Raw genomic sequence first — 18,100 nt, 5'->3', positions numbered from 1 at the left:
CCATAGCATTCCTATACTCTAATAACTAAGTGCCAGAAAAAGAAATGGAAAAAATAATTCCTTTTGCAATTGCAACAAAAAGAATTAAATACCTAGAAATAAATTTAACAAAAATGTGAAGGACCTATATTATGAAAACTACAAGACCCTTTTGTAGGGTCTTGTAGTTTTATAAGACCCTACAAATAGATGTCAAATTATAATGTACACCTGAAAATTATATAATTATATAAACCAATGTTACTCTAATAAACTTAATTAAAAAAAAAAAACCCAGCAGTATCAGCAGCAAGAACAGTCACAAGAAGGAGCAATAACAACTAAACCTGGAAAAGTGGGGGAAATTTAATTTCCAAAGTTGCCACATTATATTATTTAAAATGTCCAGTTTTAAGTACAAAAGAAATGTGACATACAAAGGAACATAAAAGTATGGGAACAAACCATCAGTCTATAGATTGTCCATAAATTAGTGGATGAATAAACAAAATGTTGTATATCCATACAATGGAATATTATTTGAAATAAAAAGGAATAAAGTACTCACATGTGCTACTACATGGTTGAATTGTTCATGGATGAACATTATGCTAAGTGAAAGAAGCCAGCCACAGAGGCCACAGATTATATAATTCCATTTACTATGAAATGTCTAGAATAGGCAAAATTCATAGGCACAGGAAGTAGATAAGTGGTTGCCAGGGGTTGAAAGAAAGGTGAAGTAGGAAGTGACTGCTCATTGGTATGGGATTTCTTTCTCAGTGATGAAAATATTCTAAAATTTGTTAGTGGTGAAGGTTGCACAATTATGTGAATAAACTAAAAAGTATCGAATTGCTCACTTTTAAAAGGATGAATTTTATGGTATATGAATTATATTTTAATCAAGTTGTTACAAAACAAACAAAGTGATAATTAGAAAGTTTATTTCCATCACTGGGTTGTGGTCTCTCTGAGGGCAGGAAAGAAATATTGCTAACCTGAGTCACCCCAAAGGCTGGTACAATACCAAGAGAGATTTTCATACTCCCTTTCTTTTTATTAAGCATAATCTGCCAAATATACACATGTGAAAATCATTCAAAAAAGACATCTATTTTGGATATAATTTTGTTTTGGCAAAGTAATGTTTATTATACTTATGTTATAACATATCCTATTGTTCTCTAATATTCGATTTGGTTGATTTGCACTAAGGTGGCTTTTGAAAAGAAAAGGAATATGGATGTGGTCTTATTCTGTGTTATTGTAGAGTTCAGAAAGTCCTAAATTTGAATGCAGTGGTTCCCAACCCTCTCAGTGTATTATAGTCTCCTGGAGAACTTTTCAAAATATCTGTGCCTAGTTCTCACCCCCAATTCTGAGTCAATTAGTTGAGAACCACCGTTCAGTAGAGGTAGGTATCAATAGAAAGTCCTATTTGTGGTGTGATTATTACGAGCAGTTCAGAGAGTCTGTTGCAGATCAGTGGTTTTCCAACTTTAATGTGCACAGTAATCCACTGAAGATAAAATGCAGATCCTGCATCAACAGACCTGAGATGGCACCCTGAGATCCTGCCTACTAAACTGCCCAGCTGATGATCCCAAAACCACATTTTCGGTGGTAAGGGTTGTATATGTTTTAAAATATGCAGGAGTGGAAGCATGGTTAGTAAGAAGAATATAAAATAAAGCTGTTACATTATTAGACGAAGGGATTAATGAAGTGTAGGAAGCAGGTAATTTCTTAGACCTTAACTTTCATCTGATGAGACTATTCCATTGATTTGATTATCATTTAATGATTGGTCCGACCAGTTTAGACTGATCTCACATTTTTCTAGCAAAGTTCTTTTCACCTCATCCACAGGACATACAAAATCAGATTGTTACAGAGTTGTATAGTTTCTTTAGATATTGTCCTGAATGTCAAGAATGATAGAATTTAGTGAGGAAATATTAATAACATGTTTGTTTTATTTAAATGAATACTATTGACACTTTTGTGCTAAGTACTATGTTGGGTTCTAGAATTACAGAAGTTAATAACACATAGTTTTTACTCTTAAATAATTCACGATCTAATAAGATTGGGAGGCACGTGGAGACAGATTTGTGAATAGCTAACAGTAATACAAGAAAGAATGAAGGACACATCGAATATAAGTACAAGTAATGTGCTATGGAAAAGAATTAATTCCGCCTGGGGAAAGGCTTCATTAATGACCTGGCATTTAGGACATTAAAATGCCTCCTTCAAAAAGTTCACACTGACTTTCCAGTTTCTCAGCTCTTCACTGATAGGAGGCTCAGAGTCTGAACTTATGTGAGAATAACTCACTAACATCACAGATCAATTTTAGGAACCTCCTAGAACTTTCTTCAAGGCAGTCTTCATTTCTTTATTCCGAAGGCTGTAGATCATGGGGTTGAAAAAAGGGGTCAAAACTGAGTAGAACAAAGTTGTGAACTTCTGCATGCCTTCTGCTTGCCCTGACCCTGGGCTCACATATGTCATCATGACAGAACCATAGAATAGTAAGACAACGGCCAGATGTGAGGAGCAGGTGGAGAAGGCCTTCTTCCGGCCAGCAACTGAGGGCACCTGCATTACGGCCTTCAGCACCAGGGTGTAGGAGCCAATAATGTAGAAAAAGGTGGCAAAAATGAGGAGAGAGCTCATGGTGCTACATATGAGAACAGTCCCAGGAATTGGAACACAGGCCGAAGCCAGGGCCAGCAGAGGACCCAGGTCACACAGAAAGTCATCAATCACATTTGGGCCACAAAATGGTAGCTGGGTAACAAGTATCACTGGGATCAGAAACCAGAGGAAACCATACACCCAGCAGAAGATGACCAGGCTACTGCAGAACTTAATAGTCATGATGGTAGGGTAGTGCAGGGGGCGGCAGATTGCCAGGAACCGGTCATAGGCCATGATGGAGAGAAATAAGCATTCGGTTGTGCCCAATGAGAAGAAGAAGTACAACTGGAGCAGGCACTGAGCAAAGGAGATGGTTTTTGTCTGGGAGAGGAAGTTGGCCAGCATGTTGGGCACATCAGAGTTGACATAGCAGATCTCCAGGAAGGAGAAGTTGGCCAGCAGAATGTACATTGGGCTGTGGAGCTGGCGGTCCCAGCGCACCGCACACACGATGGCCATGTTTCCAAGGAGGGTCAGGATGTAAGTCACAAAGAATATGGAAAAAAAGAAGATTTTTATTTCCCAGCGGCAAGGGAAGCCCAAGAGGATGAACTCACTCACAGTGTAGGAAATATTTCTGGCCTCTGAGGTCATTTCCTTCCATCCTGTGAGGATTGCAGCAGAAATTACATATTCAAAGAAAATTATGCCTTCTGAGTCCTCCCTAGGAGAGTGAACACATTTTCCTGCTTGAAGGGGAGGGGATCTAGAGCAGTAGTTTCAATTTTTGATTGGGTACCCCAACAATACAGTTGTCGAATATACTCTTTTATACATGACTATTTAAACAATATACAAACCACAGTCAATTAATGTAGTAAATATTGGTGAAGATTTTGAAAAAAAAGCTTTCTTAGAATTAAAATAATAATAGAAATTCAGCTATCTCCTTTCTGCATCCCTCATTGCATTGCCTGGTGAACCCAACTTTGGAGACCATTGGTGTACACAATACAGATAGGTGGCTGGCTAAAGCTAAGTGGAGATACAAACTTTGACATGGGCAATTCAATCATAAAAAAGTTAGAATTGGTTGATTTACTGTAATATCAGTTAAGTGATATAAAAGAGAGAACATGAGGCTTTGAAGCCAGATGTGAAATAACCACAGAGTGACTTTAAGCAAGGTATAGTTGAGCTACATTAACTGACTGACCATCAATAGGCCACTATTTGTATCTATTCTCTCTCTGTGGAATGGTGCAGTACATAAACTCCAGGCTTTGATATTATCAGAATCATATGAGGAAGGCTTTGAAAGATGTAGATTTCTGGGTTCCAGCTCAGGTTTGGAACTGTGGCAGAACATGGGCTTTGGGAATTACAGATCTTGGCTCCACCACTTTCTGAAGAGTATTTACTCAGGGAAGGATTTAACCTCTAAAACAGTGTGTAAAATATGAATAATAATACCTCTATAGCAAGGATGACATGAGAATTGCATGAAATAATGTATGCAAAAGCCATTTACAAATTATGAAATGCTAAAGAAATATAAGCTATTAGAAACTGTTTGGAAATTATTATGCTAGATGTTACACTCCCTTGTTAATCTTTATAAATTAAACTGACTTCAAAATGCCAAAGGGGGGGAGTGGGGAGGGGAGAGGTAGATGGGATAAAAAGGGCCAAATATCTGGTGACAGAAAGAAATCTAACTATGGGAGATGAACACACAGCGTAAATATATATATGCCTTACTGTTAAAACACACAGCTGAAATGGATTTCGTTAACCAATGCACCATAAAAAATTAAAACAAACAAACAAACAAACAAAAAATGCCAAAGAATATTTTTGCCTATGGAATTTTAGCCACATGATAGGGTAAGTATGTGTGCTTGTGTGTGTGTGTGTGTGTGTGTGTGTGTGTGTGTACCTGTGTGTGTATGAATAGGAGAGCACTCCTCAGTCCTCTCAGACCACAGCAGGTACAACTCCTTAATAAGTTTCCTTTTAAGACCATTTTTTGCCTATTGAACATACCAGAGCGCTCATTTTCTTCTTTATAGACTGTCTTCCCTGGTAGGGATACCATTACAGTCATAAATGATAGGATAATTTTCCTAACACTGTAGTTTGAATTAAGGTCACCTAGTTTTGTTTCTACAAACTTTTCTGGGTGATCCCTTCCCACGCTGCTCCCGACTCCCGCATCTGTTCACCTGTGGGATTTCCTGGGAAATGAGGATCAGACTGCATTCAAATGACCATAACAGAGAAGCACCAACAAATACTATTTTAAAACAGGCAACCTTATGGAAATCAAGTTTTTGGTGAAAACTTTCTCTCTGGTATTCTTTGATTTTGTGTTTTTTTGTTTTTTGTTTTTGTTTTGTTTTGTTTTGTTTTTGCCTCAGAGAAAGCCTGGCTATTTTTTGAATCAAGGGGATAGAAAAAAAGCTTATCTAAATTTTAGGCCTTGACTTAGGCAAAGTTCAACCCAGAAGTTTACCATATAGGTCTATTAACTCTGTTTCACCAATTTTTTCATTTTAGAAGCTTAGAGTTCAAATTCTCTTTTTACCTTTTCTTAACAATGCCAGTTCTCTGGGAAAAAATAATTAAATAAACTCATGCATAAACATAAACTCAACATCTGTGAAGATTTTAGCAGTTTTCATTATGTACACATGAGCATGTGACCAGATGTCGCACACACCAAATTCATTGGAGCAGCATTTACTGGGGGGAAACTTGTAGACCTGGGTGAATCACAGGCATGTGTCTCTTTTGCTCATTGTAATTACAATGGCACACGGAAATCTAAGATATTCCATTCCAAGAGAGCATGCCAACCTTTGAACTGTGACTTTTTCTTAAGCTCTGAGTTTGTGGCTGGGAGAAAGGGGTATCAGCTCTTCTGGTGTGATTAGAGGCTATGGTTTGCAGATGCAATTGTAGAAAATGACAAGCTAATACCAGGATTCTTTACATTGGCCATGTGATAGAGAAAGTAATGATCGTAAGCACTGGGCAACAGCTGCTTCATGTCCGTGGAGGTTCACAGGAGGCAGTTTGAAAAGGATTAGTTTTGAACAAGTTAATCGTATGTTTAACATGTATTTTTTTAGAGGGACTTTCTTAAGTTACTCTATAAGGGAGCCATAGCAAGGATTATTGCTTCTGTTTCATATATGAGGAGATAAAGACGAAGTTAAATGCTTGAAGTCCCAAACCAGTAAGTGACAGGGTCAGAATAAGAGTCCATGCTTTTTGGCTCCTAATTTACTGTTTGTTTGTTTGTTTTTCACCATTTTAGGAGCCCGCCAGCATAAATGTATCAAAAATGTCACCCATATCATGGAAAAAATGAATCGGATTAATAAAATGAGTAACTGTTGGTGCTATAGACATCACCACATCATCTGAGGACAAGGTGGTATGTTCTTCTCAGAAGCCCTCAAATCATACCTTTTAGGTAGAATTATGTTTTTTCCTCTTTTTAAAAAATTTTATAAGGCTTTATTATTATTTCTTTTGTAATAAGAATAGTTAAAAGGCACTAAAATACCATACAACACAGTTCAACTTCAGAAGCTGAATTTAATGTGTCACCAAATGTGGCCATAAATAGCATCAACTGGACATTGAAAATGAGATGTTATTTCATGGCAGTAGTTTAAAAAAAAAAAGAGGTGATCTCTATCAAGTAAACTGAAGTGAGGTCAGAGCAGATAGTTATTTGTAGAGTTATTTTACTTTTACCTGACTTTTGTGATCTGCAATATTTAGCTCTGCAAGTTATCCATAACCTGAAGCAGATCACCTCTCATTCATTTATACAAAATAAATATAAATAATTAACATAAAGAAGTAAAATGAAAAGAAATTAAAAAAAAAAGAGGGAATACTAAGAAGCAATGATAGACACTGAGGAGATATGTAAAGGAGATAGAGGAAATCTTTTTTTTTTTTTTGCATTTCGGGGTGTTATATAATTCTATTTGTTGGAACATGTAATTTATTTTATCCCATTTCTACCACTGCCTGCCTGAGACTCTATTTTCCAGCTATTTTTGTAGCACGAAGCACAATTGATTCAGTGTACTCTAGGAACTTACTTAAGGGAATAGCTGAATTCTGTTCCATGTTCACCTGTTTCCACTTGTACTCTGGAGGAAATAAACAAAAACAAAACTGTCAAGTCTAGCCTTTTATATTTTGGAATAATGTATTGCTTATATTCACTGGCCTCAGAGATACCATGGATTAGAATGAGATCTACAAAATCACATTTTCTTATTGATCTGAACTCACCAAATCTTGGAGCAGGAAGAGACTTTAAGGGTTCTATAGCCTCCTCTCCTTCTACCAGCAGTAAGGGCCTCTCTCTTTTACCTTCTTGCTAGTTGGTGATCTAGCTTCTGCTGGAATAATTCATTTTTAGAAGCTGTGATAAACTTCCTTGTTCTCTCTTACATTCTTAGGTAACTTTGCCATCTTGATTTATCCTCTTGGTCTTATTTCTCCCTCGGGGAAGGGAGGTTAACACTTTTTATGTGCCCATCATACGCACATACTCTGTTAGGATTTTGAACATGCATTATCCTTCTTATTCTTCCAACAATTATGGAAGTGATCATTGAGTCATGGGTAGGCAGTAAGTGGCAGTGCTGGGCAGATCTGTGCTCTTTCAACTACATTATCTCAGAATAGGTCTACACAGCAACACTTAAAAATATTTGAGGAAGGTACTCATGTGTTCTTTGAAACTTCTTGATATACACTAAGCATTCTTGGTTTCTTCAACTGAATATGACATCATTTCCAGAGTGCTCATCATCCTGGTTGCCTTCTTTTGATTCTTCATACCTTTCTGAGGATGCGATCTTACTAAAACTGAACACAATACTCCTCATACTGTGTGACTCAGAGCACAGTGGTACTATAGTAATCTCTCTTGCTCTAGAAACTCATGCACTTAAATTGACATTAGCTTATTTAGGCAATGACTTTATACTTTTGATTTTTATTGAGTTTTAATTTTATCAAAGCCCTTTGAGTTCGTTCACAAGAATTTCTTTAAAACCAGATTGGCCCCATTTGATGCTTGTGTCATTGAGATTTTAAAGCGAGGGAGGTTAATTACTGAATTTCATTAATTATTTTAGTCTATTAAGATCTTAAGACTTTCAAATATTAGCTTTCATTTCTATTTTTATTGCCTATAAATTTGATAAAATTTCTTGTGAGTTTCACCTGTGTCTTTAATTAAAATGTTATATAGAACATCAGAAAATGCTTTTTCAGATCACTCAAAACTTTTTCTAGGTTACTATTTATTATTACAAACAATTGTAGATAGATGGCTAAGCTAAAAATAGATAATACAAAAGTGGTGAAAATGACCTTGCATCTCTGGAAAACATTCTGGCATATATTATTAAACAGATGGTTTATTAAAAAATTTTGAAGCAACTTTTGGACTTTAAACTGGTAGCTTTGTTCAATTTTATTAAAAAAAATTTTTTTCATTCTTCAGAATTCTTTAAAGACACCATTAGGGTGTTTTTTTTTTTAGGATATTTTTTGAGTTTTTTAAAAATAAGTTTATTTATTTAAATTAGTTTCAAGTATACAATACATTGGTTAGACATCTATATTGTTCATAAAATGATTCCCCCAATTGCTCCCTCCCTCCTCTGGCCCTCCACTTAGCCATCATATTAATGCTAACTACATTCCCTGTGCTGTGCTCCCCATCTTCATGGCCAACTATCAACTACTAATTTGTACTTCTTTAATCCTTCATCCCATTCTCCTAGCCCCCCAACCCCCCTCCCTTCTGTCTGTCACCAAATTATCCACTATATTTGTGAGTTTGTTTTTGATTAGTTTGTTCTTTTTTTCCTTAGATTCCACATATAAGTGAAATCATATGGTATTTATCTTTCTCTGTCTGACTTATTTCACTCAGCATAATAACCTCTAGGTCCATCCATGTCATTGCAAATGGTAGGATTTCATTTTTTTTAATGGCTGAGTAATATTCCATTGTATATATGAACCATAAGTTCTTTATCCAATCATCGTTAATGGGCATTTAGGTTTCTTCCATATCTTGGCTATTGTAAATTGTGCTGCCATTCATAGTGGAGTGCATAGATCTTTACGAATTATTGTTTTGGTTTTCTTTGGATAAATACCCAGAAATGCAATTGCTGGGTCAAAAGGTATATCCATTTTTAATTTTTTGAGAAACCTCCATACAGTTTTCTATAACGGCTGTACCAATTTGCAATCCCACCAACAATGTATGAGGGTTCCCTTTTCTCCGCATCTTCGCCAACACTTGCTGTTTTTTGATTTATTGATGATACCCTTTCTGACAGGCATTTTTGATTTATTGATGATACCCTTTCTGACAGGGGTTTTGAAATCACATCTGTACTATTTTTTGCACCCTGGGATATAATTTGCCTAGGTCTAAGAACGAAAGCTTATTTAAAATAATTGAGTGCTGTTTTACTTCATTTTTATGTCAATTCTATTTTATACATTTGTCTTCCTTTTGGAAAGGAGATCATCCTTTGGAGCTGTCCATACTCTAAATTAGATTGATGGGTCCCATGCGTTTTTCTGTCCAGAGGCCCAGTCTTTTCCTTTCATTTCATAAACCTTGCAAGCAAGGAGAGCCTCCCATCACAATACTATCAGTTGATATTGGAAGGACTTTGTTTAGGTATTAATATAGTGAAAAGCTCACTAAATTTCTTAGAGAAACTCATTCTTTCGTTATAAATGCTTTATTTCATTAGTCTCTTTGTATGTTTCTGTCTATCTTTTTCTCTCCATTGATTTTTTTCCCTTACTTCTAAAATGACAATATGACTTGGGATTTCTGACCTTGGACAATTTAAGAACTAGTTACAATACTACTCATTTTATATAGTTTTAGTACTTGTATAAATAAAGAACAATATGTCATAACTTTTTTTTTCAGTAAAATATTTAAAAATAACAGCATTAACTTTTTGGTTGCTGTCCATCTTGAAATATAGTTCATTTTCTATTAACTTTCACTTGATAGGTGAAAGTTAATTTTCTATTAACTTTCACATGATAGGTACAATCTTTTTTAAGTTATCTTCTAAACTTCATTTGGCTTTAGAGCTGATTACTGGCTTAAGCCATTTTAAAAACTCAATGAAAGTTTACAGAGTGCCTACTGTATTCTTGTATACTTTTCAATGCAAGGGATGTTTTAGAACATATATTCTTAAATGGTAAAATGTCTTAACAATCAGAAATATTCTTTTCAATTAAAATTAAGGGGCATTTTAAGAAATGCATATGAAATTTCAGTGTAAATTGTTAAATCTAAACCTGCACATTTTTAGAGGAAGATTGTTAATTTAAATATGAAAAGTGTAATTTTTCTTTTGTTTTTCAAATTAGCATAGATGGATAATCATGAAAATAGAGTTGGTGAAGGTGCAAAGAAATGACACTCAGAAGAACTGCTGGAGGGAACATAAACTTGTAAATTTTTTTTTTCTGACAGGCAGTTCATAAATACCCAGAACTTTTAAAACATTTATATTCATTAAATAATAATCAGAAGTGTAGAAAAATTAATAAGCAAGTTCACAATAACAATTTATAAGAATTTCCACAGATCATGTTAAAATACAGATTCCGACTCAAAATGAATGGGTGGGGCTTGGGATTCTAAGTTTCTAGTAAGCAATAAGACATTGCTGATTCTTTGAGTAGTAAAGATTTATAAAGTTCTTTATATGTAATAGAGTTTTTTTTGTGCAGGAAAGGTTTATATAGTTCTTTATATACCTTTCTGTAGAAAAAGTAATTCAAAGAAATAAAAAATTCCTGGAAAGAAATAAAACTTAAAATTAATAGTGGTAAGTTTTCAAGGTCAGAGGATAGGTTATATAATTTTCTTCTTAAAATATGTCTATATTTCTTAAAATTTCTACAAATAACATACATTATCTTTATAATCTGAAAAAAAATCTTTATAAAATGTTTTTGAAAGTACTTACTCTTCTGGATCTCCTACCTTCCCTAAAGATCACTTTTTGTGATCTTTACTATTTCTTTAATGTTCTAAAGTGGTAGGAAGCCCACTATTTGTGTCATATTTGACTTATCATGCAGAATATCACATCCCCTTCACTTGCTACTTGGATTTCAAGCCGATAAAGTCAGCCTGTGCCAAGGTTGAAGAGAAAGAAAAAATTCCCAACAGGGCATCTTGAAGGCTGTATTTCACTTTTGGGTGACCAATACCATTTCGTAAGCTTAGGGCTGGGATTAGTAGTTAAATTTAAAAATCTGAATGTAATGTTATGAGAAATTATAGTCATCAGCTTCTGGAGAGGTTTTGTGTTGTTACCCCTTTCCCATTGGAAGGAGTTATATCTTACCCTCAGTTTACTTTTCTTCCCTAAAAGAAACAAAAAGGAAAATATTAGTTTTCAATTTGGGTTTTACTTTTCTTCAGTAGATTTTATTTTAAAGAAAATGCTGTAGTTTAGAATACAGTTCACAAAAACCACGGCTATAGAAAAAATGAAATGAAAGCAATATAATTATCTTTTTTTTTTTACCTTTTCAGTTGACAAAATTTGAAAGTGATGTATTCTTTTTCAACTAGAAAGGTAGAAAGGTACATTCTCACACTTACATTTCCACACTCAAAATATAACACATATTTTTTTCCGTCCCACATTCATGGAATATAGGCATCTGCCCTTTGTTGAAGGAGTTGATTCAGGCACTGATTGAGACTAGGAAACGGTGTCTGCAGATAAGCCTTCCTCTGCTCTTCATTTCCTCTGGATCTCAGAGTTTCAGAGTTCTGTCCCTCGTGTTTTCACTATCAGTGCACTTGGGGAAATAGGGAAATGTTTTTTTTTTTTTTTTGAAGTTGGAAAAAATGTGTCTGCCCAGTGATGATAAGAATATTATATTATTATATTAATTATATTATAATATTATGTAATATATTATTGTCAATAATAATTGTACCAAAATTTATTATCATTAGTTATTATTGTCAGGTATGAGTTTCAGCAGTTTCTTTTTCTCAAACTTTTAAATGATAATCCTACTATATTTATATTTAAAAAAATTTTCCACTTTTAAGGAAAAAAGTTTTGATTCTTGAAAGGAATCAAATCAAAACAAGAGTTATTTTTGCTACATTCCCCCACATTTTCTTGTCTTATGAAAGTGATGACAATGATTTGTTGGACAGGTATTGATGAGGACTGTCTTTTGGTTCCATGTTAGCAAATCAAAACTTTCATCCCTAGAAACATGTTGAAACATGGATAAACCAACCAATCGCAAAATAACAAATACTGTATGATTCCACTTTTATAAGGTTCCTAGAATAATCAGATTTATAGAGAAAGTAGAATGATGGTTTTCAGAGTTGAGGGGTCAGGGGAAGAGAATGGAGAATTATTGTTTAATGAGTACAAATTTTCAATTTTGGAAGATGAAGAGTTATGGAGTTGGATGGTGGTAATAGTTGCTCAACCATGTGAATATACTGCATGCCACAGAAATGTACACTTAAAAAATTGTTAAGAGGGTAAATGTCATGCTATATGTATTTTCTACAATTAAAAAAATTTTGCAAATGCAAAGCACACTACCAGTGTCAATTATTTATTTTGATTATTATCATGTTAGCATTTCCACTGTACTCTTTTCCAGATGCTCTTGCAGTTGTAATCTTGTCTGTATGTGCATTTTCTTTTTCTCTGTGATGTTACTGTTATAGCTTTTTCTCAGTAATAAAAGCTACAGAAGGTAAGGTCTTTTCCTTCAAATCACAAATATTTCTCTATTCCCCAGCTCCAGCAATGCTCTCCCCTCCAAGGTGCCCCTTTGCTTTGCTCTTTGATGACAGAGAATGGTCTCAAGGAGACAGGCACTCCCCTTTTTCCAAAGGCAGACTTCCATCTCAGCGAGTTTTTTCACCAAGGTGCACATGATTATTAGAAATTGCATTTTCACCAGAGATAAAATTAAAGAAAGGAATCATTTTGATTCTGGGACTGGTATATGTAAGATCAAGACCACCCAAGGTGTGCAGTCTCTTTGCACCTGAAGGAATTTACTCTGAGACTGCCCAGGGTTGCCCACTCTTTAAGTGTCAGACAGAGCCTCTCCTGGAGCTCAGAAATCCTCCCAGCTGACTCGACTGGATTCTGTCATGGGTCAAAAGCCTCCTCTACTGTGAGCAACAGTTTTGAGGTCCTTGAGTTCGGGGAGCAGGAGAGCTCATCCTTTGCCTCTATTCTAAGGACATCTAAGGCTAAGACAGAGCTGCCCAATAGAAATATATGAGCCACACATGCAAACAACATGTATAATGTAACATTTTCTAATTACTACATAAATATTTTTAAAAAGTGAAATTAATTGTAGTAATCTATTATTAGTCTAGAATAAAAATTTTATCATTTTAACATGTAATCAATGTAAAATTATTAACCAGGTATTTTGCATTCTTTTTTTTCATACTAAGTCTTATAAACTAGCTGAATTTTATACTTACAGCACATCTGACCTTAGACTAGCCACATCTGAGTGCTCAGTAGCCACACGTAGCTAGTGGTTACAATATCAGATAGTGCAGCTCTATGGCTTCTTATGTTCTTCTTTGTAATGAGAGTGGGTGGGAGTGGAGTGAGTTAGGGTTGGTAGATTAGAAGCTTTCATAAGTAACTTTATAGATGGCATATTGTGTTTTCTTTACTCTCTCTCCCTTTCCCTTTGTCTTCTTCCTCTAAATGGAGATTGAACTTCAAAAAATGGCTTTTAGAGACAAGCAAGGGATAAAAATCTAAAAGCAGCAAAAGAGACAAGGAAGACCCTCTTTTTGTTACCAGTGGAGTCAGATCAGGGCCATTTTGGGAAAAAGAGCACAATGGAATCTGTACTGATGCTGTCCATCATAGGTGGTTGTAGAAAGGTTGATAGGGACGAAGAGAAGTGTAACTTTACTAGGAGATGGTATAGCTTTGCACCCCCCTCTTTAGTCTTGCTGCTGTAGTATATAAGCCTGAGGGTGTGCAGCTTATACATGGAACTCTGAGTCTTGCAAAGGCTTCTTAAACTCTAATCATGCTTTAGGCAGTATACTTGTTATTGATGATACATAGATGCATATGATAAGATTCTTGTTCCAGACGAGCTCTTGAGTTATGGTGGCACAGGTGTGTCAACAATTTCAGTAAAAAAAATACTAAAGGAGAGGAATTCATATGGTGCCAGAAGAGCACAGAAATGTGTTAGATTAAGAGTATAGCTTTGGGGACCATAGGTAGGAAGTGTCAGAGAAGGGTTCACAGAGAGGTCAATATTTCATCTGAGTCTTGAATTATAAGTTGGAAGTTTTCTAGATGGAAGGAAGAGAGGGAGGGTGGATGATGATGTCACATGCAAGAAAAATGGCATATAGGTCAGTCCTAATAAATGAATGACTGAGTACAGAGTGAATGTAGGGATCCTGAAAGGAGATGAACTTAGAGATATAGGAACTTAGATACTAAAGAGTTGAACTTGATCCTGCAGGTGAGAAAGAAATATTTAAAGATTGGAAGCAAGGAAGTGATGTGATCAGATTTGCATTTAAAAATGTTGGTGTCTTTAAGTTTAGAGTCGGTACTGTTTAATACCACAATATAGCTCCTTCTCTCATCAAATGTGTTTTAAGCTATCCAATCAGCTTTAAGGAGAAGATAAATTCAGATTAATTGTATTGTCTCAGTCTTTTGAGAATTTCACAATTCCTCTTGAAAATACTACTGATATCTCAAGAGTCTTACAGAATCAAGGCAGGAATTCTGTTTTACATTAACATTATCAGAGTTTAAGATTAGAAGCTTGATATTTCAGTTGTGTAGGGTAGGGTAGATATTCAATGAAAACTGTATATTATTTCTAACTGAAAGAGCCCAAACAGAAATTCTAGGCCTTTCACGCACCTTAGATTCTAAACAGCAGAATAATCCTGGGACTTCTACCAGGTATTTGGCATCTGAGAACAGTTTAAAAAGTAACAACAAGAACTCTCTCACATTACCTCAAGCCCTCTGTAGCATATTTCTATGAAGGCTTTTTATGAGTGTATATAGAATGTGTGACAAAGTCTCTGTTAAATGTTATATAGCTCGTATGAGCCAGAGAAAACTACTCAGTGTGTAGTTAAGAGGTCAAAAAATCGTTTGCTAGAATATGGAGCCCATCTTAAGAAATTAGAATACAAAAATTCTCCAATAAATGTGTAATTCGTAAGTTGTGTGAGAATTCTAAGGGTAATAACTTGATTTAGCAACAGATCTGGTGAGTTCTGAAGAATCATGTATTCCTCATATGTGCATATTGAAACAGCAGGAGAGCTAGATTGGTCTATAATGGCTTGCGAGTAGTTAATGAAGCTCCCTACAATCTGCATCCTCAAGAACACATTAAGTTTTGTGTTCTCGAGGATGTAGATTGTAGGTCGGAAAGGTAGGCATTGTGTCACCTTGGATGAAAAGAGAGTCTTAAACTTAAGAATATGTTCCACATTCTCTCAATTGACACTGACATATATCATCATAATGGAGGCGTAAGATTGTGTGCTATATTCATTTATGAGTCCTATTGGAAGAGCTAGGCCAGCAGCACAGTATGAAAAGCTTGGCCTTGGTGCTAAAGATAAAAATAAAAGTAACAGTAATGAAGAAAGCTCTGAAACCTCTTTGGAGGGACATGTGGCCACACTGACCAAAATTTAAAATGCACTCACTCCATGACTCAAAATTTTCATTTCTCAGGATTTGTCCTTCATAAACATTGTGTCCTTAATTTCTCTCTGCTGTTTTAGAATTAGAAAATTGAAAGGAATAAGTCTGCAAATATATAAATTTTGACATAGTCACCCACAGATTGTTTTCTTTATGCACTTATCAAAATGTAAATATTTGATTCAATTAGTCACAGTATTTTTCTCTGAACAAGATTCTTTTTCAGTGGATGAAATATGAAAGACATAAGACATTTATTTACTATTCACTTAATATCCAAATGGATGTTCCTGATTGACAGGTGATTGTTTTTCAAATGATGATTTTGGAACTCAGGTTTTTCCCATCTTTGCCTTCATCATCTTCAAAACTTGATTCCCAGGGTCAACATGCTCAATTACACCAAAAATCATGAAGGATCATGCATGAGTATGGCATGGAGTGTTGCATATCAGTTTTAATTACATTCTACTGACTACAACTTAGTTGCATGAGCATACCTAACTGCAAGAAAGGCTTAGAAAAAAAGGTAGTTTTAAAGAGAAAATGGATTTTTCTCTGTTACACAATGTCTTAACTTGTTGATTGACCAATACATATCCTGTTTGATCTATATGTAGAGATAAGAAGTTTGTAAACAATGGAGATAGGTAGCTCTGTGGATGTCTAAGAATAGGCTCATTCTGGATATAGTGGACGATAGGAGATGCAACTCTGGAGGGAAGAATACTGTGTTAGGCTGGAGTATATATGCATGTGCATGCATGTGCCTGTATTTGAGTGTGGGTGTACATATAAATATGTGCACATTCATATAGTTTTGATCTGATGTCACATTTCATATGATAATCACTGAAGATGAAATATACTCAAGTGTGTATGATGCATGTTAATTAGCTTCATTGCTCCTGGGGTTGAGATCTCTAGAGACAGTCTTCAGAGTCTGGAAGGGATAAGTAATGGGAAATGGAGAGATCTGTGGCATGTTCTATTTTCTGAGTAAAACCTGAAAGGGATCTTTGTGAGGAAAGGAACCAAAAGATGTTTTACCAAAGAGATGACATCTCAGACTCCTGGGCTGCATTAGGATAAGTATGTATGGGCACATGGAACAGTAACTTCTTTTCTATGTCTGAATGTCCATTTTGTCTTATGTATTAATATAAAAAAGTAATAAATTTTCATAATTATTTTCCTTTACAAACACTGTTTCTATTACATAAACCTCATTACATGCAATTAAGGAAATGTTCTTTGTCAAATTATCATTTTGTCTTTGCAGGTTATCTTCAAAAGAATTGTATTCTTAGCTGACAGGAAAATGGAAAAATTTTTTCTTTAAGACTTTGGCAATAATTTAGATGACTCTCTTGTTTAGTATTCTCTTTCACAAAGATGACAGCATAGCAAATCAATACCCATTGTGTGACTTGTAGGAAAGGAAAACTTGGTAAGTAGAAGCTAATTTATTTAATGAAATATAATACTTAAGATTCCAGTCAAAAAAAAAAAGCAGGGGACTGGGAAATCAAGTGGAGTCTAAGAGATACCCAAAGGCAAAGGAACCTACTCTTCAGTATGTTGACTTATAGGAACAGAAAAGCCCTTAGAATGTGACTATTGGCTGGGAGTAGCTCTCCCCTGTGAGTCATTCTAAGTAAGAAGATAATCATAAGAGAGCTAACGAGTATGACTGTGGCAAATGGAAAGCGAGACCTCTCTTTTCTGTATGTTTCTTCTCTGCTCCTTGAGCAGCATTTAATTACCTCTGCTGGTTTTCAGGACCCAGGAGATTAGGTTTCTACACATCTCGTGAATCCATCGCTGCTATCTTTTTGTTTATACGTTACCCTAGGGTAGGCTCTTTGTGCTTTTTCCTAAGACTACTGAAATAGCTTTCCAGTAGTTTCCTGCTAATTTCATTACCCTGTAATTGTCTGGTAAATTATCTTGCAAATACAGCTTCCATAAAATTTTGATCATTTTACTCTTCTACTAAACCAGCTCTTGTTATTTTCCATAGACTAGCAAATTAAGCCTGAACTAGTCAGTCAGACTGGCAGTGACACCCCTGTGACGTGGCCCCATCTTTACATCGTATACCTCACCATTCTTTTACAAGTACTCTGACTTTTACTCTTTGGGATTCTTCTCTAAATGTAATGTCTTATATACAAATCTTTTCACATTATTATCATATGCTATTTAAGTTCTGCCTCTATCATTACCCTTGGAAAATTCTATGTTTTGCCAAGGTCCTTTTCCCTCTCAAAAACCTTTTATTATTTTTTCCAATTGAGTATAATCTTCATGTCTCACATGACAACATTTTGTTTTGATTTGTCATATTCTGTTGTTACCGTGTTAGTGGCAGCACCGCCATATGGGTGGAGGGATACTAACATCCACTCTATATTCTGTATCAACTCCCCACGAAATTGTCACAGATAAACATACAATCTAAGTAAAAATAGTTTCTTTGCTAGGCAAATGAGGTTCCAAGATAAATCTCCTTAAATCTCTTTCAATCAAATTTAAGCTCCTAAGCTCCCTCTAGATAAAAATTCTAGAATGTATTGTTTGAATTTGCTTTGAACAAAAGATATTTGACATGAGCTCCAAAAGAGTAGAAACTCTGC

The 18,100-nt window shown here is 35.2% G+C and overlaps 1 protein-coding gene across 1 annotated transcript; it reads right to left on the bottom strand.

The window, feature by feature from the left end:
* Nucleotides 1-2,340: 2,340 nt before the first annotated feature.
* LOC102888556 (olfactory receptor 11H4) lies at nt 2,341-7,550 on the bottom strand. Its single transcript, XM_006906935.2, has 4 exons — nt 7,504-7,550; nt 6,753-6,803; nt 3,682-3,729; nt 2,341-3,265 (listed from the first exon to the last, which is right to left on the bottom strand). The coding sequence occupies exons 1-4, from the start codon at nt 7,548-7,550 to the stop codon at nt 2,341-2,343; spliced, it is 1,071 nt and encodes a 356-aa protein (XP_006906997.2).
* Between the last annotated feature and the right edge of the window lie 10,550 nt (nt 7,551-18,100).

This window comes from Pteropus alecto, unplaced genomic scaffold (assembly GCF_000325575.1).
Source record: "Pteropus alecto unplaced genomic scaffold, ASM32557v1 scaffold462, whole genome shotgun sequence".
Classification (NCBI taxonomy): Eukaryota; Metazoa; Chordata; class Mammalia; order Chiroptera; family Pteropodidae; genus Pteropus; species Pteropus alecto.
This window is presented reverse-complemented; position numbering and strand designations above follow the sequence as displayed.

Bases quoted from the DNA above. Each gene is read 5' to 3' on its own strand.
- LOC102888556 (XM_006906935.2), bottom strand. From the start codon at position 7,550: ATGAGGAGTATTGTGTTCAGTTTTAGTAAGATCGCATCCTCAGAAAG. The intron at 6,804-7,503 runs GTATGAAGAATC...TATTTCCTCCAG, and splicing joins AAGATCGCATCCTCAGAAAG to AGTACAAGTGGAAACAGGTG. The intron at 3,266-3,681 runs GTTTGTATCTCC...CTCAGAGGCCAG, and splicing joins ATTGAATTGCCCATGTCAAA to AAATATTTCCTACACTGTGA.